This window comes from Aspergillus foveolatus (assembly GCF_047715535.1).
Source record: "Aspergillus foveolatus strain CBS 279.81 unplaced genomic scaffold BDW70scaffold_5, whole genome shotgun sequence".
NCBI lineage: Eukaryota > Fungi > Ascomycota > Eurotiomycetes > Eurotiales > Aspergillaceae > Aspergillus > Aspergillus foveolatus.
In genome coordinates this window covers 524,570-550,741 of record NW_027396069.1, presented here as the reverse complement: position 1 = coordinate 550,741, position 26,172 = coordinate 524,570, and the positions used below count along the sequence as shown (strand labels likewise).

General features: G+C 49.4%; 6 protein-coding genes across 6 annotated transcripts; 4 read left to right on the top strand and 2 right to left on the bottom strand.

Annotated features, from left to right (window-relative positions):
• Nucleotides 1-272: 272 nt before the first annotated feature.
• On the bottom strand, nucleotides 273-3,847 carry BDW70DRAFT_129126 (anaphase promoting complex subunit bimA). The gene is made up of 4 exons (XM_073735550.1): nucleotides 2,957-3,847; nucleotides 2,691-2,864; nucleotides 797-2,634; nucleotides 273-744 (listed from the first exon to the last, which is right to left on the bottom strand). Exons 1-4 carry the CDS (start codon nucleotides 3,291-3,293, stop codon nucleotides 673-675), a joined length of 2,421 nt encoding a protein of 806 aa, XP_073599738.1. The 5' UTR covers nucleotides 3,294-3,847; the 3' UTR covers nucleotides 273-672.
• Nucleotides 3,848-4,033: 186 nt separating this feature from the next.
• Nucleotides 4,034-5,004, top strand: BDW70DRAFT_95061 (SND2/TMEM208 family protein). Its single transcript, XM_073745257.1, has 2 exons — nucleotides 4,034-4,226; nucleotides 4,283-5,004. The coding sequence occupies exons 1-2, from the start codon at nucleotides 4,218-4,220 to the stop codon at nucleotides 4,793-4,795; spliced, it is 522 nt and encodes a 173-aa protein (XP_073599737.1). The 5' UTR covers nucleotides 4,034-4,217; the 3' UTR covers nucleotides 4,796-5,004.
• Nucleotides 4,858-8,195, bottom strand: BDW70DRAFT_129123 (uncharacterized protein). Its single transcript, XM_073735549.1, has 3 exons — nucleotides 7,566-8,195; nucleotides 6,793-7,509; nucleotides 4,858-6,738 (listed from the first exon to the last, which is right to left on the bottom strand). Exons 1-3 carry the CDS (start codon nucleotides 7,679-7,681, stop codon nucleotides 5,214-5,216), a joined length of 2,358 nt encoding a protein of 785 aa, XP_073599736.1. The 5' UTR covers nucleotides 7,682-8,195; the 3' UTR covers nucleotides 4,858-5,213.
• A 1,683-nt stretch (nucleotides 8,196-9,878) lies between these two features.
• On the top strand, nucleotides 9,879-15,098 carry BDW70DRAFT_129120 (E3 ubiquitin-protein ligase SSM4). The gene is made up of 2 exons (XM_073735548.1): nucleotides 9,879-13,302; nucleotides 13,350-15,098. The coding sequence occupies exons 1-2, from the start codon at nucleotides 10,119-10,121 to the stop codon at nucleotides 14,885-14,887; spliced, it is 4,722 nt and encodes a 1,573-aa protein (XP_073599735.1). The 5' UTR covers nucleotides 9,879-10,118; the 3' UTR covers nucleotides 14,888-15,098.
• Nucleotides 15,099-15,480: 382 nt separating this feature from the next.
• BDW70DRAFT_95040 (6-phosphogluconate dehydrogenase) lies at nucleotides 15,481-16,897 on the top strand. The gene is made up of 4 exons (XM_073745256.1): nucleotides 15,481-15,637; nucleotides 15,693-16,388; nucleotides 16,484-16,729; nucleotides 16,792-16,897. The coding sequence occupies exons 1-3, from the start codon at nucleotides 15,522-15,524 to the stop codon at nucleotides 16,632-16,634; spliced, it is 963 nt and encodes a 320-aa protein (XP_073599734.1). The 5' UTR covers nucleotides 15,481-15,521; the 3' UTR covers nucleotides 16,635-16,729; nucleotides 16,792-16,897.
• A 6,714-nt stretch (nucleotides 16,898-23,611) lies between these two features.
• On the top strand, nucleotides 23,612-25,201 carry BDW70DRAFT_147622 (FAD binding domain-containing protein; the record flags this gene model as incomplete). Its single annotated transcript, XM_073738746.1, has 1 exon — nucleotides 23,612-25,201. The coding sequence occupies one exon, from the start codon at nucleotides 23,612-23,614 to the stop codon at nucleotides 25,199-25,201; it is 1,590 nt and encodes a 529-aa protein (XP_073599733.1).
• Nucleotides 25,202-26,172: the final 971 nt, after the last annotated feature.

The following is a 26,172-nucleotide window of genomic DNA, read 5'->3' as shown; positions in this document are numbered from 1 at the left end:
CACCGCCTCAGTGGGCTACTGCTGAGACCTTCCAGTATGAAAACACGCTTAGAAGCAGACTGTCTTTTCTTCGGAATAGTTTTGATGGACAGGAAACGAAACAGAGTGATAGTCGAAAGGTCTCTCATCTTGGCTTTAAACTAAACGAGAAGGTATTATGTTTGTCTCTCTTGTACGCGTAATACCTAAAACTCCAACGGATCTATATATTCCTGACTTGCTTCAAACTAATATCATCAACATGACAACGCCTATGCTTTGTTTGTAATAATGTGCATAATAATAATCTAACTTGTGAGCCAAGCAGGGTAGACCGTCAACAGCCATGACTCTGCCGCCGGCCTTTCCTGACCAGCGTATATCCTGCTTGCAATGACAACGCCAACCCACGCTAATTTACAAAATGGACTCTCGAGCCACTTGGAGAATGCCGGTGCTAACGCAATGCAAATTCATGCTTTAACCAACCCACCGGAAAACGCCCGTGTAATGCTGATGTCGCTGCTATAAAACCGACCCAGTGAAAAAAACGTAAACCCTCTTGTATACATCAAAGTAGAGAGTATTCTAGCGCGGAGGGGTATCTGTCTGGGGACCAAGAGTAGAACAAGGTGATCAAGAGCAAAAGTAAGGAAGGGGACATATGATAGAAGTGAAAGAAGTAGGACTTAATCACGCCATATCTTCTTCATCCTCTTCATCGTCGTCAAGGGCTTCCATCGCATCTTTGATGTACTGCGCCGCCTAAGCATCATTAGTAAAGCCCCAGTTGAATCGCAGGTTGAAGTAGGGTTACCTTAGGATCAAGGTTTAAAGCAGTTGTGAAGTGCTTAATGGCATTTCCCTTGTCACGAAGCATCTTATACAGTTTGCCCAGGAGGTAATGAACGTTCGCCTCATCCGGCGCCATGTCCTTCAGAACCTTCAGCTCCGTGAGCGCTGACTTGAGGTCCTGCAGTTTCATCAATGCGCGGGCTTTTCGGAATCGAGCAAGAACAGAATGAGGTGCGAGGGCGCAGGCCCTATTGTACTGGATCAACGCTGACTTCGGATTGTTCATCTTCTCTAAGACCAAGCCAATGCAGCATATCAAAACAGCATTAGAAGGATTGATCTTGGCCGCATTACGGAAGTGCTGTTCAGCAAAGTCAAGTTTGCCCATCTTGTCGTAGACCGTTCCCAGCCCGTACCAGGCATTATAATGTCGACTATCCGCGTTAATGCCGTTTCTATAGGCATCCAGAGCCTTGTCATATTCCTCGTTGGCGACATACTCATGGCCCTGTAGCGTGAACCCATACGCGAAATGAGGATCTAATTGAGTGGCTCGCTTGAAGCACTTCAGAGCTTGATCGTGGTCCCGCTGGTGTGAGAACGAGTTACCGACGGCACACCAGGCTTCTGGTGATAAGCGATCGACATCCATTAACTCATGGGCCAGGTAAGCAAGTTCGACATCATTCTTCAGATGCCAAAGTACCGTCGAGTAGATCTCCATATCTTCTAACCGGGACGGCGCCATGGCCTTCACCCGGACAAAGTATTTCTCGGCCTCTGTATACATTGCTTGCTCATAGTAAGCTCGTCCAATTTGAGCAAGAACCCACGGTGTCTCCCGTTGGCCCTGGGACAGAGAGCTGAGAATCTGGATAGCGTCGGAGCATTTGTACCGGCTAAGACAGAAATAGCCGGAGGCTATCTTGAAAAACAAGTCCAAAATCCAAGCCAAGGCTTCAACCGATTTGGTCCGCTCAGACATAGCGAGCTTAGACGATGCGTTCTGAGAACTATTTGATGCTGAAGATGTTCCACGGTATTCTTTGCTGTCTCCATCATGGATCTCCCCAACGTGTCGTCGATTGTTGCCGCTAACAACACGGCCTACATTCGAGCTTGTTGTTGTGCGAGCCTTATTCCCCGTCGTTCTCACCTTTTTCACCTCCCGGCCCTCTTTTACTCCTAATGCCGTGCTAGATATTTTGTTCGTTGAGGGCTTTATCTGGTTAAAGAGCCGTACACTTCGCCGTTGCCCGACACCTTGGTCGGTTGAATGTGGTACCGACGGATGCGCAACTTGCCCAGAGACCGTTCGTTTCCGATCGCCAAATCTGTGACCCATGCTCGCGTCTCTCTCAGTATGACCTTCATCTGACTCGAATTTGGTTCGGGTCCTCGGCCGAATACCGGTTGGCCGCATCTTTGGCGGGGGATCCATCGGATGATCGCCGCCTATTGTTTGTATCGTTCGATTCTTCTTGGCAGGGGCTAGCGGCGGCTCAAACACATCTGTGCCATTACCGTTGGTTACACGAGGATCATCAGATTCGCTACTTTGGCCACCAGGAGTCTCCATGCCTTCCCGCGGAAGATGCGGTCCTGTTCCTGAAGATGCCACACTAACTGTGCTTCCATTCAACTTTTCCCACAAAGCGGAACTCCCGTGAGTAGAGGTCGAATCGCTGCGAGTTGTACCGGCAGTGAACGGGTCCAAGCTCGGATTCGGGTTGACTTGTGTCTGGAGTGGACCATCCGGAGGTAAAACCTGGGATTCAACATCTTCGAGCGCAGCAGACGATACCATGCTGTACAATTCTGGACTCATCTTATATATGTTTGAAACACGCAAATCAACGCCTTGGCACAGGTTAGTTTATGAAAGAGATTTCGCAATAGTGCCAATGAAAGCTTACCAGTTTCGCACAGATTCAAGAATGCATCCCACATGAAGGGATTCAGCTTTAAAGCTGCAGCGTAACACTCCACAGCCTTGTTGTGTTCCTTGTGCGCCTGCCATAATTTTCCTTGCAAACATAAAACTGCCGCAGCATCCGGCAAGTGTTGTCGTCGCGTCTCACTGTGTTTATCTAACCGGTGAAGAGCACATCAGTATCAGCTTCGCTTGCCATTGCGGTAGACAACAACATGTCCAACCACTACTAAAAAGTGATGTGCTTACTCCAGTGGTTTCGCGAAGCCCATTGTCCCTTACTTCGCTCCAGCGCGTTGATACCATCCGTATATTTTCCAAGGTCAAGACAAGCCTGCGCGTAGACGTAAGAACATCCAAGATGCGCGCCCCTCGACCCAAAATGCTTGCTAGTTTCCCATGCTGCTTTCACCTGACCAGTTTGTAGGTAACACAGAGCTAGTAGGTACGAAGCTTCCGACGTCCGAGGTTCGTAGGCGTGTAAACGACCGGCAAGGAACAGCGCGTTCCGAGCAAGGTTGTTGTCAAGATGGTAATATATCAGCTGCCTTAGCTGGCTCGAAATATGTGATGTGGACGGAGTCATATTAGTCGAAGGAATCGAGGCCGATGCAGGGTATTGGATGCCGAAGAGTAGCTGAATATGTTCAAATTAAAGTATTGATCGGATATCGAAGCGTAAGGAAATAATCGTCAGTCGAAGGGGAGCATCAGGCAGGATAAACCTAAGCTATCTCTTCTTCGTACGAAGTTAGAAATGGCGACAAAGGTAAAGAAACAACCGTCGTCGTTTCTTTCAATCTCAAATGGCCGAAAAAGTGTATCTGTACCGCAAGATCTCAAAGAAGGGGAAGAAGCACGGAGTATAGTTAAAGAGAAAAAACAACAAATATAGCAAGGGACCTTATAGTCTTTGTCGGAACCCTCGCCTTCCTCCCCACAGAATCTGGAGCACGTAGAGAGGGCGAGTGGTGAATGAGACGATCCGTGACGCCGCGCAGGCTAAACAAAGTCTTCGGCAAGCCCAAATTGCATGTCGTCAGGTTTGGGAAGTGCTAGAGAAGAGGGTGGACTAAGAACCGGTGAACGTAGCGCTCTAGCTCGCTTTCGCTCAACTTGAAGCTGGAACTCGATGGTGTTTTGCGTTTTATCGTTCGGGACCGGGTTCGTCTTCGTCCTGCATTTGGCGATTTGGCTCGTGGCTGGTGGAGGCGGACTTTCTGGCGGCGCGGGCGCTTGTCCGGTTGTGGAGGGCAACCGCTGGCACCTGCACTGGAACTGGTCTGTCGCACTACTACTGCTGGCACTTGACGGCTTCCCAACTTAACAACCTCAACGTGTCGACAACGAGATGATCAGCTAAAGGAGGATTTGGGCACGAAAGAATTATGCAGTTTACCATTTAATCTTTTGATCTATTGCTCAATATTTCGCATACGGCACAATTATCTGCAGCAGCGACAACCCGCATCATCCTGATCACGCCTACATTCCTCCCAATAGATTCGCGATGGCTCAAGTACGTCTCCCTACTCTTCTTTGTATCTTTCCCAACAATTGCTAAGAAATTTCAAGAAAGCTTCCAAAACTCTCGCGGCCCGGAATACCTCTGTCCTCCTCCGCACCCACCTAATTGCCCTTTGTCTGCACACTCTCCACCTTGCTCTTCATTTTACCTTCAACCGCCCCCGCGCGCTCAAACCGTACTGTTTCCTCGCCCTCCCCACTCTCGGAATCGAATTCTACCTCGACCGCATCGGCCGCCCAACCTATACCGCAGATGGCTCGCTTCGTTCTCCCGGCGAGGACCTAGGAGCGGCCGGTCTGACAGAGTACATGTGGGATGTTCTTTACTGGACTTGGGGATGTATTGGTGCGGTTTGCGTATTCGGCGATCGGGCTTGGTGGCTGTGGATTGTGGTGCCGCTGTACTCGGTTTGGCTGGCGTATAGTACGTTCACAGGGGTAAGGAGTGGTCTACCTGGGTTTGGTGCTGGTGCGGGTAATGTTGGAGAGGCGACGGGGGCGGAGAGTAAGAGACAGAAGAAGTTGGAGAAACGGGGTGGACAGAGGATGCAATATCGGTAGCGGCTGGTCAAAGTTTTTGACTTGGATAGCTGCTGTCTTAAGGAATCGTGTAGACCAGAATTGGTAAAAGTGTGCATTAGGAATATTGACTTATATATATCCCAACTCGAAGAGAAGTATCTTTGCAATTCAATGAACGGGAAATGGCGGCAACCACCAAAATAAGATAAAATGAGTAAGGAAACACTACATCAAGCTAGCTGCGGCACAAGCGAAAAATTGCAAACGCGCAGCCAAGGTAGAATTAATCGAAGAGTATTAAAGATTGCAAAGCGAAACTCATCATAGCCATATAATTTTGTCATGATATCATGGGGAACTATGTGGGGAATAATCAGGATCCAAGAAAGCAAGACTGAAGCAATGAACAAGGAGTATAAAAGTATAAATTCATCCATACAACCCCAAACCTCAGTGATTAGAGATTACCTTGCGCAAATTGATCTTCAGCAGCATTTGCAGGTTGTGTTGGTTCTTCTGAATCTTTAACCGAAGCCGGAGTATTTGGGCTCGGTTGCGGGGTCTCGTAGATAGCATTGAGCCTCTTTAGGATTTTATCTGCAAATGCAGGGTCCGTATCGGCGAGTATGTGAGAGAGAAGATCTTCCATGGATTGCTTTCGTTGGATAGGTGCTTGACTTGGTGTAGGTTCTGTGTTGGGATTCTCGCTTCCCAACGATTGAGATAGTGCCTCGGAAATTTTAGTTGCCTCAGCGTTAACAACAACTTCGTCATGGTCGAGCTTATCTGCATTATCAGAGTCGGCAGCGGCTTTCTCAAGCAGCACTGCGGCGGCAGCAGCTCCGAATATGTTGTTAAATTCAGGAGCAGCTGCATGTTCGGGCTTTAGAGCTTCGCCGTCGAGTCCGTTGTCACCGTCGGTGGACTCTTCAGAGAAAACGGTAAATTCGGACGTAGTGTCCGAGTCATCTTCCTCACCTTCAAAAAGTTCTGACGACTCGCTATCCGTTTCGGTATCAGATTCAGCAACAGTGTCGTTTACCTCGGAAGGGTTCTCTTCGGCTTCAAAGAAGTCCTGGTCTTCTCCTTGCACCACTGGTATATCTTGTTCATCGACGGCAGGTTTTGGGAGAGGCGGCGGAGGCTCCAATCTGGTGTCAAAGTCATCACTGACTTCCCGGGCTGCGATCTTCCAGCGACCGACTTCCTTCAATCTAGCGAGTTCCTTCGCTGCGGCTTCAGCAACATCCATTCCACGTGAAAGGATTCCGTCTGCGGCCTCTTTGGCAGCCTCAATTCGTGCATGCTGCAGTCCAACCTCACGGAATTTGGCTTTCCAGTCCTCGAATTCCTCCTTTAGAGAGTGATAATCCTCCCAGTCTTTGTACGTGACCCCTTCCATCAGGGCCCATCTCATGCCGATTTCTTGCAGTCCGAGATCCCGGATGTCATCGAGAACAGCAAGCGTAGAATTCACTGCGACTGAAATCTTTCGAATAAGCTCTTCCTCAAACGAGACGTGCCACTCCCTAAGGGTGTGAGCTCGGTCTCTGATGATTACGGCAGAGTTTCTGACGCCATTTAGTAGTTCCTCGACCGCTGTTTCTTCTTCTTCCGGAGCGTCAGTAGATGGCAGAAACTCAGTCAGCGCATTGATACGATTCTTGATGGCGGCTGTCTGCTCTACCACGACGGTTTCCAACGCCATTACAAGCTTCTCTCCCTCGGATTGTGCTCCGTCCGCTAGGTAGGTATCGACAATTTCAACCACACGACCCTCGAGATTTTCGACGCCCTTCTCAGAGGCCGAAGCAAATCGTTCCTTCCAGGTTACAAGGTCAGACGCAATCTTATCGCGGATTCGCGCTGCCAGCTCCGAGGGTGAAAGTGAAGGAGTGGGCGTAGACTCAGGAAAAGAATTCGCGGTAGACGCTCGAGATTTCACTGAGCTGGAAGAGGAAAAGGTAGAATACACCGCGGAACTACAGCCTCGTTTAGTCAATCGAAGATGTATGCACCATGCAACCTTAGCTTACCTTTCCACTTCGTCCGCAACGCCCCGCAAGCGGTTACCCTCGCGATAACTCGCGAGTCTCTGGCCAATTTTCACAAGTTGAGGCTCCACATTCTCCGAGTACAGGCTGGATATCCTGGGCCATAGTGAGTTGTTGACGAAATGAACCGTTATATACCACGCGTTGTGAGCGCGAGGCAAAACAGTCGTCGTCAAGATCTCCTGGCCCGACGTGTAGGTCTTCCCAATGTAAGGTTGATACTTTGCGGCAAACGGTAAAAAGTACCCGTCCACGGCTGTCCAGTACGCTCGGTGAACTTTATTGTAGTACGGAGACAGAATTGCCACGACATGATCCACATGCGGCGCCACTTGAGTTTCATACCAATCAGTTGCCTTACCCTTTGCAACCTGGACATGAGGGACAACATTCGCGTCCCATTGCTGCTGGCCATAAGCCTGAGCCCGATCCAGCGCTGGGGCGCCATAAGTTTCGTAGCCTTGTTTTGCAATGTTCGATGCCGGAGTGTAAACTTTCTCGTTGAATATACGGACATATGGGCGCGCCGCGTCAACATAAGGCGCCGCGTGGGCATTGTAGTAAGGAATGACGTGAGGCTCGACATAAGACCTGGCAACCAAGTATGGTTTGCAAATACGGGGCGAAGAGTCCGTCAAATCGTCAACGTTGGACGGGCAGCGGAAGAACGGCGTCAAGAGAAAGTACCAAATGGTGAGCCTATACAAAAATCAAGGGTCAACGGCGAATAACAAAAGCAGGCGCAATACTCTTACCGAACTAACAGCCCGACAGTCCATCGCACTCGGCGTGTGCTCCTTTGTTTTGACCTTCCGGGAGTCACCACGACCCTGTCTCTCGACTCCACTGCCTTGCCATTAGAAGACCCCATGGCTGACCTCTTTGAAGTCTCCGAGTCAGCGACAAGACTGACAGCGTTCCAACTCCGCGTCGCGTGGTGAGTGCGGCTAATGAGGAACTATTAACGAAACGCGACTACTCGTTCATTGAAGACTTGAAAGTACTGAGGTGCCGAAGAAGTCAGAGCTCGGAAAACTAAAACTGACGACGGTTTTCACGAGCGATGCCTCAAGACGCCGGCAGCACGCGACGGACTCGGTTCGGTCTTGGCGCTGAGCTAGCTTCAAGGTCTGGGCCCGGGATTCAGTGGAAAGGGCTTGGATTTGCTGAAGTTGTGCAGAAGCGAGCAGAAGTATTGAAACTGGCTGGCAGTCGACGATAATAAGTGCCTTTGAGGGTCCTTGCGGTGATCCAACCTTATCACCACCTGTCGTCAATCTTCGGTGAGGTCATTGCGATGGAGTGGCGCAACACCCCGAGGAATAGCACTGCATATATGTTCCATCCAGCTTGTCCAGTAATCTCAATCTCTGCACTTGACTTGCATCTTGGCATAGTTAATTTCAAGCGCAGATAGAGCAGTCGTTGTTGGAGCACACCCTGCTAGCATCTATCGCAGCTGATGACGACACGTGCATGCACTACTCCTGGCTTCCTGCCCGATACCCTCGAGTGCTCTTTTAACGTTGCTGATAACTACAGTATGATGCATGTGACTCTGTGACTCGAGGTCGAACATCATAGATATTTTAGCTGCACAACTCGTTTGCTCGTAGGTCTACCGGTCCCCTCAGCTGTTGCATCTAGGCACGCCTAAGGCATCATGATTGGCCTTTTTTCGAGAGAAAACTTGAGACATTTTCAGGAGCCTGTCTTCGCTTATAGCACCAGAGACAAGGACTCTGACTTCGGTGCGCCCAACATCGGCCCCCATATGCGGTTCGAGACATAGCTGCTGCGAAGAATAGGAAGCGAGCGAGTTGCAGTATTGCAGGCGTCTGTACTGTGATGGAGTTATATTCTCTTCCGTGCGTTGAATGTTACCGCTAGTAACATCGCAATCTGTTGACATAGCGATAGCTAGCAAAAGCTAGAGCCTGAGAGATCCTTCATTTCTAGTCAGAAAACTTTCGTGAGCTATAGCTCTTCTCTAGATCCAGGCTTCGAGGGAAGTTCAGTGCTAAAGTTGTCTAAGAACTGGCCACCACCACGCTAATGAGTGACTCGATTTCTCCACGTGCAAAGCTCTTGTTTCTCACAATCCTATGAAGGGAGCTAAGAGGCACTGGAGTGGTGGCAGTGCGGAAATGCTGGATCATAGCGCTCCTAACATGCTGTCATTACAGTTTCACTTGCGCTTCTTCTCTGGCTACTTCCAAGTGTGCGAAGTGGATACAAGCGTGTCCTGCCATAAATGCCAGAGTACGAGCATCGAGAACTGGTAGGAACCGATTTTGTTCGTCAGTTCATGTGTGGTTAAACAATTTGCTTGTGTTATCAGCCTAATACCTAATCCTTCTTCTGTCACTCAAGCATAGAATAATCACTGGTTGTTCAAAACCAGGGAGCATAGGCATTAGATTGATTCAGAGGAGAAAGCTCAAGAACTGTGATTGTACGCAATACATTATTGGCGCTTAAGTGCAGCGTGCAGTGGAGGGGGTTATAGGGATATGACATGCAGGAAACCTGTGTGGCCTGGATACTAATGAAAAGGAGAGCCTACTTCGAATTATGATAACGGCAGGAAAACTGACCGCAATAAGCATGATAGGCTGGTAATAGCGGCCAAAGACATCGGAAATGACAAATAGGGAGCAGGGATACTCTGCATAGCGACCACTATAGATTGCTCTATATTTATTCCCTCAATTCGTTCAATAGAATAATTTCAATATAATATTAGACCGAGAGACATAAACCGTACACTTTTCATCTTCCCATTGCCTTTCGGGATATGAATTGGTATACGGTAGATAAGTCTGCGCCGCACCATAAATGAAGAGCACTAGTCAGGCAGAAAAGATTGGGCTAGAGTCAGCTGCAGCATAGTCAACTAAAGCCCTGGTTCAAGATGATTGTAGATTGAGTGTTAAACATGGCTGACTTGGGGTTGAGGGTGAAAACAAAGTACCAACTAGGAAAGTACTCACGTGACTGTCGCCTTAGGGATTGCGGGATGTGTTGCTGAATCATCATTCATCCTCAAGCCACCATTATCTATCATGATTCTCTTCATTCTCACAGGTTGCCACGAGTCGTTGTGACGAATACATTACTCGGCTATCAGAGCACACCTATCCCAAATACCGGTAATTAGCGACTTGTTTCCCCGCATTAACCTCGCTCGCTGCAACACGCGCACTTACGCCATCGTCCGACCGAACTTCTCATCTCCGAATCATGGTAACCGAGTAGCTGTCTGCTGCTGCTGTTGAGGCGACAACATTGCTATCCCACGACGAAGGATGGACTTTTCGGGCCAGCTCCGTTCCGAGCATCTGAGCTCCGCCAGTAACCACGATATCATGAACGTTTCAGCGTATGATACCTGGAAAGGGAAGGCGAGGGAGCTTGAAGAACCGGATACCTGTCGAATATGTCGCGGAGAGGGCACGGAACAGGACGAGCTATACTACCCCTGCAAATGCAGCGGTAGTATAAGGTTCGTACATCAGCCTTGCCTGGTGCAGTGGTTGGCCCATTCTCAAAAGAAGCACTGCGAACTCTGCAAAACTCCCTTCCATTTTACAAAGGTGTACGACCCGAATATGCCCGACAGTTTACCAACTCTTCTGTTCATCAAACAACTCTCGATACACTGCTTCCGGACTATTGTTACATGGTTGCGCTGGGTTCTGGTTGCGTTTGTCTGGCTTGGATGGTTGCCGTGGTCCATGAGAGCGATATGGAGGGCGCTGTTCTGGCTCGCCGATGGCCGTTGGTCGAGTGCTGATCCTACTCAGGAAGGATATGATAGACACCATGTGACCGCTTCTCTACATGATGCGACATTGGTGGCAAGCTCAGTAGTGGCTGAACCTAGCTCGGTTGCGGGACAACCCTCGCTCAAACCTACTTCGTCAATGATGGGTTTCTCCGCGAGTGAACCTATATTGCTCAAACTCATGAAAAAGGCTCTTTCTACACTTTTCTTTCCCGCGATGTCATCAAGTTTTGGCTCCACCGACTCCATAAACGTTACGGCAACCCCTCTCAAACGCCGAGCCTCTTGGCTATCTGATGTCAAGTTTCTGAATTCGCTGACCCCATCTCCCACCATCAACAACATTCTTATTGATACGTTAGAAGGCCAGCTTATTACACTTTTAGTTGTGGTCTCCTTCATTCTGATATTTCTTATTCGGGAGTGGGTCGTTCAGCAACAACCCCTCGACAACATTGCAGAAGGAGAGCGTGAGGCTGCCGATCAGTTAATTGCAAACAACCGTCCCCAAGTCGAGGCTCCTGATCCTGAACCCGAAGCCGAACATTTTGAAGATACACCAGAAGAAGAGGTTCCACAAACCGGGCAGGGAGTTATTCGCCAAGAGGAACTTGCGGACGATAGGAATATCACATCTGAACAACCAGAAAGGGAGCCCTTGGACTTCGAAGCGCCTTTGAGTATACGTGATTTGCTTGCTGGAGTAGCTGGAGGTCCGGTGACGCCTCCTATACGGCGCAATTCTGATGGCAACGATGGATTCATTCTCGATATTGCTAATTCTCAGCGAGGACCTCAGACCGACCAGCCCCAATATGGCATCAATATGGACTTATACAGGGATATTTATCGTCGTTCCAATGGCGACCTCGATGAAATGTCAAGAATTATCCGCGAAGAAGGTCGCTTCGAGGAACTTGTTCGGAATGTCACGACAAACAACAGACCTGGGCAAACAAGTAATGGCTATCCTCGCTTTAGTGTATCTGATTCCACGAATATGAATGCAGAAACTGCGGATGACGCTCGTCTCGCGCCCCCACGGGTTTCCTTTAGTCCTCGCCTCCCACATCGGGAGGATGCCGATTCTACTGACTCCAACATGCCTAACGCATACGCCTCTACTTGGCCATCTTCAAGTGCGCTGTTAAATCAAGATCAAACTCAACAAGCCTCAGCGTCCGCTATTTCCGATAGCGAAACCGAAGACAGCAGAAGAGAGCCATCTTCCAGTAGTGGTTTGGTTGCGGACAACGGTGGTAGCGGAGCAGTGGCTAACTCTGAATTGGGCGAAGAAACACTGAACTCGCCAGCAACTTCGCAGCTTATGGCTGAACCCGCGGCAGGTCTGACAAGAAGAGTTGTTGATTGGTTCTGGGCCGACATTGATCCTGACGACCCTAACCAGTGGCACCAGCCTGATGCCGAGGAGGATTTGATCGATAACCCTGCTGTCGAAGAGCCTTTGGAGCACCCAGAAAATGATCGTAATGTAGAAGTCGATGCCATTCTACCCGGTATTGACCAGAATGATGTTGATGCGGTCGAAGAAGCTGATGACCTCGAAGGTATCCTGGAACTCATTGGCATGCAGGGTCCTATTTTCGGCTTATTACAGAATGGCGTTTTTTGCGCGCTATTAATCTCTTTCACCGTGGCTGCTGGTATCTGGCTTCCATATCTTGCAGGAAAAATCGCTCTTGTCCTTCTAGCACACCCGATACAATTCGTCCTTGGTGTTCCCATGACGGCGGTCTCAGTTTTCGCGGACGTGGTTCTCGATACTCTTATTGGCAGCCTAGGATATATCATGTACTGGGTGAGCATGATCTGCAAGCTGGTTTTCAGCCCATTGGCTGCTATTGTGCCTCTCGGCGAGTGGACGAGACCCATCACCAGTGCCTCATTATCGCTCATCGATGCTAGCAGTCAGCGATTAGGCAGCGTGATCAATACGTTCTTTGTTTTCCATGAAGCTGATGTTCCCATGTTTTCTATCCTCTCCCATTTAGCTTTAAAGATCCATGAAGCACGGATTGCTTCGCTATTTCGCTTGGCTTTCTTGCTAGGCAAGCTAATTCTCCACGACCTTCCATTGCACATCGGATCATTTAGCAAGGCATTCTTTCTCGGCCAAAATTCATCGACTGTTGGCAATCTTCTAGCTCTGGCTCGAAATCAGGTTAATGATGCCAGCCATGACATTTACACCCGATTCTTCATGCCTCCGTCAGCCTGGGTCAGTCCGAACGTTATTGGTCTCTCGGCAAGTGATGGTGCGATCGACTACAACTTAGCTGTTTGGGACACTAAGGACCGCACTATTGCCATTCTCATGGGATACCTCCTCGCTTCTACCGTTGGTTTGGGCTATCTCAAAGTCGCCCGGTTCATCTCTGGCGCCGACCGAGGACAGCGAGTTGAGGGTATGGTGGCAGAAGGCCTTCATCAAGCTGGTGGCGTGATGAAGGTCATCCTCATAATCGGCATTGAGATGATAGTATTTCCGTTATATTGCGGTGCTCTCCTGGACGTTGCGTTGCTGCCTCTTTTCGAGGGAGCTACCGTTGCTGCACGGGTCGAATTTACATCTGAGTACCCCCTCACTTCTCTTTTTGTACACTGGTTCATTGGCACCTGTTACATGTTTCACTTTGCTCTCTTCGTCTCCATGTGCAGGAAGACTATGAGAAGTGGCGTTCTATGTAAGCCATCGTCCTTGAATATTGTAGCATGCACTAACTCTTTCTAGATTTCATCCGCGACCCTGATGACCCTACCTTCCACCCTGTTCGTGATGTTCTTGAGCGGAATATCACCACGCAGCTTCGCAAGATCGCCTTTAGCGCTCTTGTTTATGGTGCTCTCGTCATTATCTGCCTAGGTGGGGTAGTTTGGGGAATCTACTACGGCTTTGATGGTGTACTTCCCGCCCACTGGTCGTCTAAAGATCCTGTCCTCGAGTTTCCTATCGATCTATTATTTTATAATGTCGGAATCCCCCTTGTCCTCAAAACATTAAAACCTTCGGACGGGCTGCACAGCTTATACAGATGGTGGTTCCGAAAGTGTGCCCGCTTCTTACGACTTTCTGATTTCTTCTTTGGCGAAAGACACCCCGACGAAGAAGGCGTGAGCTCTCTGTCAGGGAACAACGCAAGCCCCCACCGTTCTGCGACTGATGACGATGAGAAATCTGCTTTCACTGGTAAAGCGGAACCGCAGCGAAAGCGCGATGGAAAGTTCGTCAGAGCCCCGGCTTCAGACCAGGTCCGCATTCCAAAGGGAAGCCCGGTATTTCTGGAAGTAACGGAAGCCAACGAGCGAGTTGATGGAAAGCCCGACAATGACCAAGGACTCCATGGCCGACTCAATGATCAATTCACTAAGGTTTACATCCCGCCTTTCTTTAGGACTAGGGTTGCAGCCTTCATTTTCTTCATCTGGGTGTTTGCGGCCGCGACTGGAGTGGGAACCACTATTGTCCCGCTCCTTATTGGGCGCAGAATCATGTCCTTTTACGTCCCAGGCCGGCCAGTAAATGATGTATACGCGCTGTCGGTTGGCATGGGGTTTGCTTGCTTTGTCGCTTACATCCTACTTTCCTGCCGAACTGGCTTCCGCCTGGTGAGAAGCCGCCTAGGTCCGTATTTGCGGTCTCCGGGCGAGGCGACTCGTGCGGTGGCGAATGTTCTGACAAGCGGCTTGAGCATCCTCTACGTAATGGCCGCGTTTTTTATCTTTCTGCCGTCAATATTTGCTCTTACGATAGAGCTTTACTTGCTGGTTCCGGTTTACACATATCTTGGCCATGAAAATGATCTTGTGGTCCACTTTGTCCAGGATTGGACACTGGGCGTGCTCTATGTCCAAATGGCAGTGAAGCTGGCTTTGTGGCATACAAGATCCCGCCCAGCTGCCGTTCTCAGAGGTATTTTCCGCGACGGCTGGCTGAAACCTAATATCAAGCTCGCAACTAGAGCTCTGCTCCTTCCTATGACCCTTCTTGCTCTGGTGGCAGTTACGCTACCACTCTCTCTCGGCTTTGCATCGAATCTGATATTATTCTCTTTCCGTCCCGAATTGCAGTCCAAGGTCTACCGCTATGCCTATCCTGTTACTCTGGCTATGGGGCTTTTGGCATGGTTTGCTTACCTGGTCTATCGCCAAGTCGAAGTGTGGAAGGTGAGCATCCGAGATGAGTTCTTCCTGATTGGAGAGCGTCTGCACAATTTCCGCGAGAAGCGAGCACGAGAGGTTGGTGTTCCTCGGCGAGTGATTACTGGGTAAAATGGTCACTAATTTCTCATGTCTTTTGGCTTTGTAACCATCCGACTCTTGTGACTTCCCTCCTTTGCCTTTTCCTTGTACATTTAGGTAATTATTAGAGAGCGATCAGATGAAATATTCAGTTAAATACTCCTATCTTTAATTGTTTGCAGACGAGGCAGACCTTTTTTCTAAATAGATAGAGTGCAATAATCAATAGTTACTAGCTGTACCCTTCAGATTTGACTCATTTGGGATGGCAGCAGCGATGGGCCGTGCTCACATCCTCAAGCCTTTTGATTATCGGAAATCAAAGACCGAAAGGCAGCCCTAATTGCCAAGAATGACTTAAGCAGTGCGTCGTATTCACCATAACGCTTGGTATATAAACCAAGAAGTCATATTTTATGGTATTGCAATCTTGCAGTTACAGGCCTAATGCAACGTAAACTACGCTTTGTATAGCATTAATGCTGAACTAGAGCTCGTCTATGGAAGATATATGACGCCATACAACGGCGTATCGGTTGAAGTTGATCAGGACTACCACCCCGCGTCAACCCCGCATCGAGAGACAGGTCAGCACTGCAGTAGTTAACAGACTCGACATCTTTCTAAGCACAATTATCACAGTCAGGGTGTATTTCCAGCAATAATGGATGCTCATTTCCCTATAACTGGCATTCTCTCTATCGGCGAAATGGGGTTCGGAATTGCCCATCTCCTGATCAGCCATGGATACCGAGTTGCAACGTTCGCAGAAGATCGGAGGCAAGTTCTCATCCACCTCAGCGATAAAGAACAACAAACCTAAAAGCCAGTCCAGTGAGCGCACACGGGATCGAGCCCAATCAATCAACATTCAGCTATGTCCCTCCATCGAAGACCTCGTCTCGCTCTGTTCGGTTATCCTATCAATTGTACCCCCTAAGGAATCCTTCCTAACCGCGCAGCGCGTCTACGATAACACACCTCCCTACCCCTCAAAGGATCAACCTCTTTACTACCTCGACCTTAACGCTACGGCACCAGCATTAGCCAGAGACACAAATAGCCTGCTCAGCTCCAATCCAAACATCGTCTACATAGACGGCGGGATCATCGGCGGGCCGCCGCGTCAGACCACGACTTCAACCTCAACAGAAGGCGAAAAACAATGGACGCTCCCCTCGCTAGTAACATCCGGTCCTTCTCTTCCTTCAACACCAGCATACGCATATCTGATCAAAACCCTTAATGTCGAGCATATTTCTTCATCAATCGGCGCTGCCTCCGGGTTAAAGATGTGCTTCGCGAGCATGACCAAGGGGATTTTCGCGCTGGCAATTCAGTCATTCGTCACAGCGGATTCGATGGGCATCTTCCCGGAGCTGAAACATTACATGGGAAAACATAACCCGGGAACACTGGAGATTGTGAACAAGGGAGTTGTTGGGATGCCGTCAAAGGCCTGGAGGTGGATTAATGAGATGCAGCAGATAGGAGCGATGATGGAAGGCGAAGGGGGTTTCTCAGGAGAGTTGTAAGTCACCCATCAATTAATCTCCCTTGTTGCAGACGAGGATTCAGGGGAATGAACCCGGTGCTAACACATGACTGTCTTGCCTTATCATGTAGGTTCCGTGAGATCGGCGAGGTTTATAGAGTTGTTGCAGAGGACACGGTGCTGGGTTCGGAACAGGTAGGGCAAAGGAAGCGAGGAACAACTGTTGAGGACGTAGTTGCTGCGGTGAGAGAGGGGATAGCGACGAAGGAGAAAGTAGAGTGATGCGGCCTTGGGTCACTTGGACGTTTGAATAGTAATTAATCTGGATGGGAACGGCCTCCAAGATCTGTTAGACTACGAACTTTTTGTTTTTCGCGGTAGGAGGATTCCTAGATCCAGCCTTGGTATATTCACACTGACAAGGACATATACGGTTCAGGAGGTAGGCTTCACAAGATCGGCCGTGACTTACCAGCAAATGTCTAGATAGTCTCCCCTTAAGACCGCTAGACCGCTTCTGCTCTTCTTATCCCCCTCCTTCACTACCATCGACATCACTTTGACCTCCGACTCCGCACCACATCGGTTGTTTATGAACTCAGAGGAGTCTCGTGGATGTCAAAGAGGTTGTCTGGAATTAGTCGAGACATGGGTACAAGGTCCGCGACGGAGACCTCTAGAAAAAGACCAATCCAAACGCCAGCAGAGCAGCTGAGTAACCGGTTCAGAACTTCTCGCCGTCCTCGAAGACATTGTTAGGCTATTTGTTTGCTGCAACTGGAGCTCAGCATAAGTAAATTGAAGTGCTATGAGCATAGCAGTTGACGCTGTGGACACTACCTGCCAAGCCCAGGCTGAGTGAAACCATTGTCTTATCAAGCTTGTGCTGGGAGACATTGATACAGAATATTATGTTATCCGAAGTTGCATTGAGTTGTTGGCAGTGACTGTTCTCAGAAAGTCTAACAAAGAGAATAACAGATGCTTACAGGCTTCCTCAAGAAAACATGGAGAAAAATCCGCAGACAAAACAGTCAGCCATATTCACCAGAAACACGCAACATTAAGGTGAGAATGATGGATCACACACTGTATTCAAGCCTTCTCTCAATAGGTACATATTGCAAAGTAAGGTTGCTGTCAACAATTTTGACTGGACTTACTGACAATCTTCTTCCCTGTCACGGCCAGGAAATATGCTGCTGTTTTCCTTTCAGATCATCTCAGAAAGCAAAAAAAGCTTGAGATGGGATAGATGAAAGTCTTTATACATCCATATGCATGATCTCTAGGTCTGTAAAGTTTGGTTAGTGACTAGTAACTGAAGGATTGTGTATATTCACAACAGCTCTACACAGGCTTTATCCATTGGCTGTACCTTGCAAGGTCCCTGACATGGTAATATAGACACACTGCATGACTTTTCTTGTGGCAGTTTTCTAGTGACTATGCCTTGTGAATAGAGGTGTCTCTGCAGGCTCTGGCCCTGCTGGCTCACTCACTCTGTGCCTAATAGAGATATCCCACCATCTTGCGCCAACCTGGCTCTTGTTCTCCTTCTCACACTTGCCTCTCCTTTACTTTGCATATACTGACTGTGCCAAAGCCCCCTTACATTTATTCTACACATTGCGGCTGGCCATGTTATGGTATGCGTGCAGTTCGATAGCTCCTGCTGCTCACACAGTGGCACAAGTTATCAGCCCAGACAAGGCCGCAGCTAAATCAGTCTCCGCTTCTACGGTCCTTACCTCCTATGTCCTTTCACCTGTTCTTATTTCCTCTTATGTTCCCACTTCTGAAAGGTCGGATGACTGGGCGGCTTTTTCTCCTAGTCTCACCTTTCCTGCTAGTACCGGTGCGGTCAGCACTTCTATCTCGAGCTCTATTGTGTTAATTCCTTCTGTTCCTGATTCCCTTGGCCCCAGCTCTTCTGTTGCCGGTTCTCTTGACCCCAGAATTTTGATTTCTACCCTTTCTGTAATGGGCCCCTGTTGTTCCCAGCTCTCTTGGTTTTCTTGGTTCGAGCGTTATTGTGTTCAACTCTTCTGAGTCCAGCCCTTCTATCCCAAGAACTAGCACCGTTGGAATTTCCATCCCAAGCGCCAGCATCGTTCCAAGCACCAGCATCAATACCATCCCGAGTACTGAGAGCTCTTCCAGTTCGAGCACCAATGCTGTTCCCAGTACTAGTACCGGAGAGACTTCAAATGCTAGCGCCCATGTCATTCCTAGCGGCAGCAGCAGTGTTATTTCCAGCAATAATCCTGGTGTTATCTCAAACACTAGCGCCAGCAATACTCTCGGTTCAGGCGCCATCTTCAGTTCCAATACTAGCACAGCGTTAATCCCGACAAGCACTCCACTCCATCAGCGACTCTCTCGCCAGTCGATCCTCCCGTGACTCTTGCGACAGAAATATCAACTTCCGCGACCCCCGTCCCAGGCAGCGCTTCTTCCAGTTCTGTCACCAGCACTACCTGGGCCTCCCAGTCTCCTCCAACCGGTGCGCCTACGTCCTCAACGCTAGTGGTCACAGTTACTGAGGAACATCAGATCACTGTTGCTAGCCCCGTTACGATCACTACGACTGACGATGCTGGACCTACCCTTGTCGGCGTTCCAGTCACTACAAGTGACAGCTCTGGAGCTCCGCTTATTACAGCCGCACCGATTTCTGAGACTACAACTGCGCCCCCGCTCCCGAGAACAGTACTCGTTTCCAGCATGTCTGGCATATCCGTTGATTTTGCCTCCGTCTTCCCGATCATCGACGCCTGGGTTAGAAAGCCGAGTCCTTCTCTCCGAACCCAGGCCATCAAGGGAATCGATGGTGTAGAAGATAATATTGAGCACTTCATCAAAGACCTAGGTGGGAAGCTGCCTCCGAGCTGCGACTAACTGAGAAAACGAGGTCTTATTGACGGAGCGCTAAATATAGCCAAGGACATTGCGGGTGCTGCTGGCGACGTCGCTGGCAAACTTTTGAAGCAATTGGGTTGTATCGGAGAAATAACAAGCCACCTTAAGGATGCAATTGAGAAGCAAGATATCAACGGTGTCAAGACGTTGATGCATGATATGATTACACCTGAATATAGCAGATACTCCTGTCCCTGATCCAACTAGCAAGCCTCCCGGCCTGATAACAATGACGATAATTACCACAATTAGGATCGCAACAATGACCGTTCTAATGACGACTATGGTGATAAAGACAATGGGAACAATGCCGAGGATGATAGCGATGACAATGATGATAAAGGTGACGACCATCATGAAAACCCTAGCACATCAACCTCACAGGACACCATGACGACATCTTGTACTTCTGAGGCAACCGTATACCATGTCACTGTCCTCTGTGAGCCGACCTTGGTCAATTTTGGTGACTCAACAACCGCAACAACGGCCTGCTATCCAACGACCACCATTATGACCAGTGGGTGCTCGGTTATTGCGACTACAACCACTGTCACCAGCACGCCGACTTCGCTTGAACTGTGTATGCCAGGCAATTGTGGAAGTGCATGTTCTTATGGACAAGTAGGATGGATGACTCTTTCGACGCTTGACTGCGGACAGGTCCCAACAGTCACGGTGTCTGCGTTGCCTACCGAGAGCCAGATATCCCATCGGAGAGTCCCTTCAGTAGTCCCTCCAGCTATCCACCGTCGTGCGTTCAGCTTTGGAAAACGTGACAACGGCAATGACTTCATAGATGAAGATGGTCTCAATGATGATAATGAGCCAGTGGATTATGATGATGATGATGATGATGATGATGAACCCATGGACAATTATGACTTTTTCGTCGACGATGAACCTCCTGCAGAACAGGTGCCCAGCGATCTACCAGCTATTGGTGAAATGCAGCATGAAGATCTGTACCGAGTCTACAAATTCCTCACGGCAAATGATAAATGGATCGTGGTCATGGATGACACTGCCGTAAGCGGAGAGTGGTGGCCATATGAGCCGTATGGCGAGAAGCCTGCAAGGATAGCCATCGGCATGCCAGGGCTCTATGGATGCACCGCAATATTTATTGTGTCGAATAAAGGAGTGTATACTGCGCACTTCTGGGAGTGGCCCGTCTTTTGAAGCGACCAGCAGGGATTACAGGAGACATCCGATGAACACTTTAAGTACACCGTCGACGCGCTCTTACAGGGCGGAAACGAGTTTCCTGATGTACAAATTGCGCTCGAAGACTTGATGGGAACGGAAACGTCCTGGGCCTCTTCACCCTTTCAGTCTTCCCAAGGTTTATGTGATTACACCTTGGTCCGAGGAAGGTTCCGCGCTTGTCCAATATCCAGAGCGAACTCATTGGCTAGGTATCCAGATCACTGCGTTTTTATACCAAAACTATGAAGGGAAAATTCCAGATGGAGCAAACTACGAAGTTTACGGTTACCTTCGTACCCCTGAATATTCGATCTACAGCGATGATGATCATATTGGCAAAGTCCTCCTAGATGCCGCACCATATTACCGGTTTGACTTACCCGACCTCCAACACTATCATAGAGTCGGTCGATATCGCCTGTGGCTAATAGGCGTTTCTGTTAAGGATGCTTCATTCTACGCTGAATGGAACTCTCTTCGTCCTATTGATCAAGTGCAACGACGGGATGTCCCACTCGATGACCATCAAATATGCCCGATTCCCATATCCTCTCCGACGTCATCTCCAATACCTACCCCGGCCCTTACGCAGTTGTGTGAGCCTGGAAATTGGGCGATGTGTGTTCTGCTGGAGGAGCCTGGGTAACTCTCGCGCCAGTCGACTGTGGGAATATCCCCACGACTACAGTGACTGCCCTGCCTACCGAGAGCCAAATATACAATTCTGTGATCGATTTGAGCATTCGCCGACGAGGATATGAGCTGCTCAGACGTGAGGATGACAACGCCAATCCTCTTCCCAACACGCAGCAAGAACACCTGATCGATATATACAGGAGACTGACGAGCGAGACAGCATGGTTCAATTTCCCTAGAATATCAACGGCTGGGATGTGGTTCGCGTTCCCCGAAAAGGCAAGTATAGCCCTGGGCATCAAAGGATTATATGGATGTACCTCGGTGATCATCGTCTCGAGTAAGGGCGTGTACATTTCTCACATTTGGGAGAAGCCCACCTTTATAAATCGTGATGAGAAGGGTCGGATCTTCGAGACTGACGAAGATTACTTCAAGAAGTACTCATTCGACGCTCTCACTCAGGGCGTGGAAGAGTTTGATAATGTTAAGCCGGTCTCAAGCTTGGTTGGAACATTGGCAAATCCTGGGCCTCTGCACCCGAAGAATATACCTCGAGTCTTCGTGGTTACACCTACAACTGAAGATGGGAAATGCCTTGAGTACGAATACCGAGTCTCATTGCTAGCGGAGCTTTTCACTGCGTTCCTTTATCAAAGCTCTGCATGGGGAATTCCACAGGGAGCAGATGGCCAGACTGTCGGTTATCAACCTGGTCCTCGCAATTTGGCCGAGGGTGACAATGCGCATTGGGGCAAAGTGATCCTTGAAGTCTCACCGATAGATCATCTTTTACAAGCAAGGAACCAGCGCGTTGCAGTCGGTCGTTATCGGTTATGGGTAAGCGGAACGAGGGTTGACGATACTGGATTCTGGACAATTCCTTATGTTCCTGCTCAAGTTCAACGACGAGATGTCAAATACAACGAATTATGCCCAATCATTACGTCCTCTTCGACTGCCTCCCCGACACCAAGCACGTTCATCACAACTACCAGTGTCAGACCAGTCAATCCACCAGGACAGCCGCCAGGCTTTACCCTTCCGACTTGCGTGCCGCCAAAGCCCACTATTAATGCAGAGGGCACACTCTCAGCCAATCTGGATCTCGTCAGCGAACGGATATGTTTCGAGGAAGACGACTTCGTTCCCGCCAAGCTAGACCAGGCAAATGTCGAGGACGTTGCCGAGCTATGCCGTGACGAGCAGGGACCCATTAACGACCAAACGATGCTCGGTCCCGGCGGCGAGCGTATTGAATACTCATTAGCATCTGGGAACTCTCCCCATGAAGAGCCATGGTATGTTGTTGATGTTGAATGGGTAGAAGGCTGCGAGGGGCCAGCGCAGAACGTCCACCATCCAATGGTCGGTCGTAATTGCCACCAGCTCATTGTCGACAATTTCAAAATGGAAAACTGCAAGACGAACTACGGCTACGGTGGTTCTATTGTAATTGGTTGGTTGTTTACGTTATACCTCCCAGTTGCGTGGTGGTGGAATTAAAGGTGTCCATCTATCACGACCTGAAGACCTGGGCTCTTCTGGCTCTTCCTCTCCTGCTGAAAGCGGAGTAGCAAAGCCCCTTCCAAGCGCAAAGAGCCTCGTCAAAGAGACTGTCTGTCAGCTTGATAGCGATCCCATCAACATCAAAAATGACTCTCTGGTCGACGAGCTTATCGAAAAGTGCGAGGGTGACGGAATCAGCAAATATGACATGTCTCTTGGGCCAGGCGACAAGATCGAGTGGATAGTTGGTGGTCTTCCCACATCGACAGAGATCTACTATTCCATCGTCTCCTGGGAAAAAGGCTGCGAGGGCCCGAATCAATATCCGGTTAACCCCGATGGTTGGTTTTACCTGCAAGGATATTACAAAGAAGCACTTTGATTTGGGTTGCATTAGACCGGGTAATGTTGGCGTTGGTGGCACAACTCTTGTTGGGTGCTTGCGTTGTCAATCATACATGGGAGGTTATCCTCTAGGGGAACTCTATGAGGGAGCGATGCCGGAAGCCTAGACTAGATCTAAACACATATGTAGTTTACAGAAATCAACCTCCTATTTCTCATCCTTTGAGCCGTAGGTCAAACTCGCCAGTTAGGGCAATCAGGTGGGAAGTTCAAGATTGCATCATACGTCCTACGGATGGGTTGCAACCATATATAGATTCGGCGCATATTGCTAAAACAAAACACAAGTCAGGTACGCGTAGAGAACTTTCTAATACGCAGAAATCCTTCATACTGTGCTGTATTAGGCTGTCGGAGATTCTCCGTCATGTTGATCGGCCGAGCGCTCTTAGTAGCCGAGAGAAGTTACATGTCACAGATACAACCTCGACAACTCCTCCATCTTGCACAATCCTAGGCTTGCACTATCTTGCAACTCTATTCTGTCATCCACTGCCTCCAGATATCTGTTCTGTGAAATCGCTCTCCGCCCCAAAGCCCCATTATTTGACCTCAGAACTGAACACGATCCTCTCATGATGTCTTCCACCCCGGAAATTGATGTCCTCGTAATCGGCAGCGGCAACGCGGGCCTCTGTTCCGCGATCTCAGCCGCCGAATCTGGAGCAGGTCGAGTCCTCCTTATCGACTCCTGTCCCGAGCACTGGGCAGGAGGAAACTCCTACTTCACAGCCGGAGCCTTCAGAACTGTCCATGCCGGCCTACATGACATCCTTCCGCTCGTGAACAACGTCGACCAGGAGAAAGCATCGAAAATCGATATTGAGCCGTACAAACCGGCAGACTTCTTTGGTGACATTGCGCGGGTTTGTGTTGGACGATCAGATTTCGATCTTGTGAGGACGCTTGTGGGGGATAGCAGCGATGCGGTCAAGTGGCTAGCAGAGCATGGAGTGCGCTTCCAGTTGAGTTTTAACCGCCAGGCTTATGAGATTGATGGGCGGTTCAAATTCTGGGGCGGGATGTGTTTGAAGACGCAGTATGGGGGCAAGGGTCTAATTGAGGATGAACGACGCGCGGCCGAGAAGCTAGGCGTACAAATTTTGTTCGACACAGCAGCGAAACGGCTTATTCTTGATCCCTCTACTGGTGGTATCCGCTCTGTGATTGTGCAAAACACTTCTACCTCTGAATCTTCTGGCTCCACCCCCGACTTGGAGCTCGGCGAACGAGAAATCCTTACCAAATCTGTTATCCTCGCCGCTGGCGGCTTCGAAGCGAACCCTCGGATGAGGGCACAGTTCCTCGGTCCTGGCTGGGATTTTGCACATGTCCGCGGCACACCGTACAACAATGGCGCATGTCTCGAGATGGCCATCCGCGATGCATCCGCAAAGCAAGCGGGGAATTGGTCTGGGTGTCACTCTGTGGCATGGGATGCGAGTGCACCAGCTGACTCCGGGGACCGGGAAATCTCAAACGAGTTTACAAAATCGGGGTATCCGTTGGGACTTATGATTAACGCCGAGGGAAAGCGATTTGTTGATGAGGGTGTCGACATGAGGAACTATACATATGCGGTATTTGGGAAGGCGATTCTGGCACAGCCGGGCCATGTTGCGTTTCAGGTTTGGGACGCCAATATGGTGCCTTGGTTACGAGCAGAGGAGTATCGGGAGGAGATTGTGGAGAGGATTACAGGGGATACATTGGAAGAGCTGGCTGATCAATGTGCCAAGCGTGGATTACGAGATCCAAACCAGTTTTTGGATACAATTAGGGAGTATAATGAGGCTGTTGCGGCTTTTCAGGATGAGAATCCGAACCACAAGTGGGACCCAGCCATCAAGGATGGTCTATCTACGCAGTCAAGACGTAGGAAGCTGGCCCTGCCAAAGTCGAACTGGGCCACGCCGCTTAAGCGGGGGCCGTATGTTGCTGTTAAAGTGACCTGCGGTGTGACCTTTACGTTTGGCGGGTTAGCTGTCGACTATGAAACTGGCGGCGTCATCTCATCGGCTACAGATTCACCGGTGCCTGGGTTGTACTGTGCTGGTGAGATGTTGGGAGGGCTGTTTTGGGATAATTATCCTGGGGGAAGTGGTCTTACGTCCGGGGCCGTTTTTGGTCGAAGGGCCGGACGCGCAGCAGCACACGCTCGTAAGTAGAATTGCTTGAGACGACGCAGCATTCTCAATTCGGCTTGGTCGAAACGTCACCCACCTACGCTAGGCTGATAGATTTCTCGTTGGCGGATCTAGCGGACCAAATACCTCGTGCGGGCCAGGCATCTGCATTTGCTTCCAGTTCTTGACAATCTTCCAGTCCTTAACTATCTTCCAGTCCTTGACCATAGTAGGGTCTTTGCACGCAATTCGAGCGTAGTATCTGGTTGATATGTCTAATCCATATATTACTTTGCTCTTCACTAGGTACCAACACCGCCCCTACCAGCACAAACACCATGGCGATCCATATCGTCCGACGTCATTCAAGCTTTTCACCAATTACAAAATTCACTGGAGTCGTCAATTACGAGAACAGCAAGGTAGCCAACCATGGAAAGAAGGGGTGACACACAGATGCAGCCAGCAAAGCAGCCAAAATTGTAGCAACTGACGATAATGCCTGTTCTGTAAGAGTCGTTAGTCAAGGAGACATGGGAACTTCCTTGTTTCCAGGCCCCAATTTACCGACGCGGGCGATTTCGACGCCTAGATAAAGGCCTCGGAGCTCTTCTAGTCCATAATCCAACGGAGATTCGTGATTGTGTTGGAGACCGTCATGGGTATATGGCAGGTTGCACCCTTAATCACAAGCCAGCCGTCTCGTTTTCTAGAAGCAGGTGAATCGTTCGGATAATAATTACGTTAATGACTGGCTAGGTCGTAAGCCATCGGCCAAGTCACGAGATTGAATTTGGGGAACTGTTCTGCCTGTCCCAAGGGCAACACAAAACAGCAGGAGCTAGTCCTCGATCTGGTTCGCAAGCATGAATGGATCTAGTAAGCTTATCATAATGGTCAATGCTCTTGAGTCCACCAGCTATCATGAATCCAGATAGTTGCAGACCGCCAGCTTAGGCATCAAAAAATGATAAGTTGGTGCCAAGGGATAGATGATGAAGATCGTAACGAAG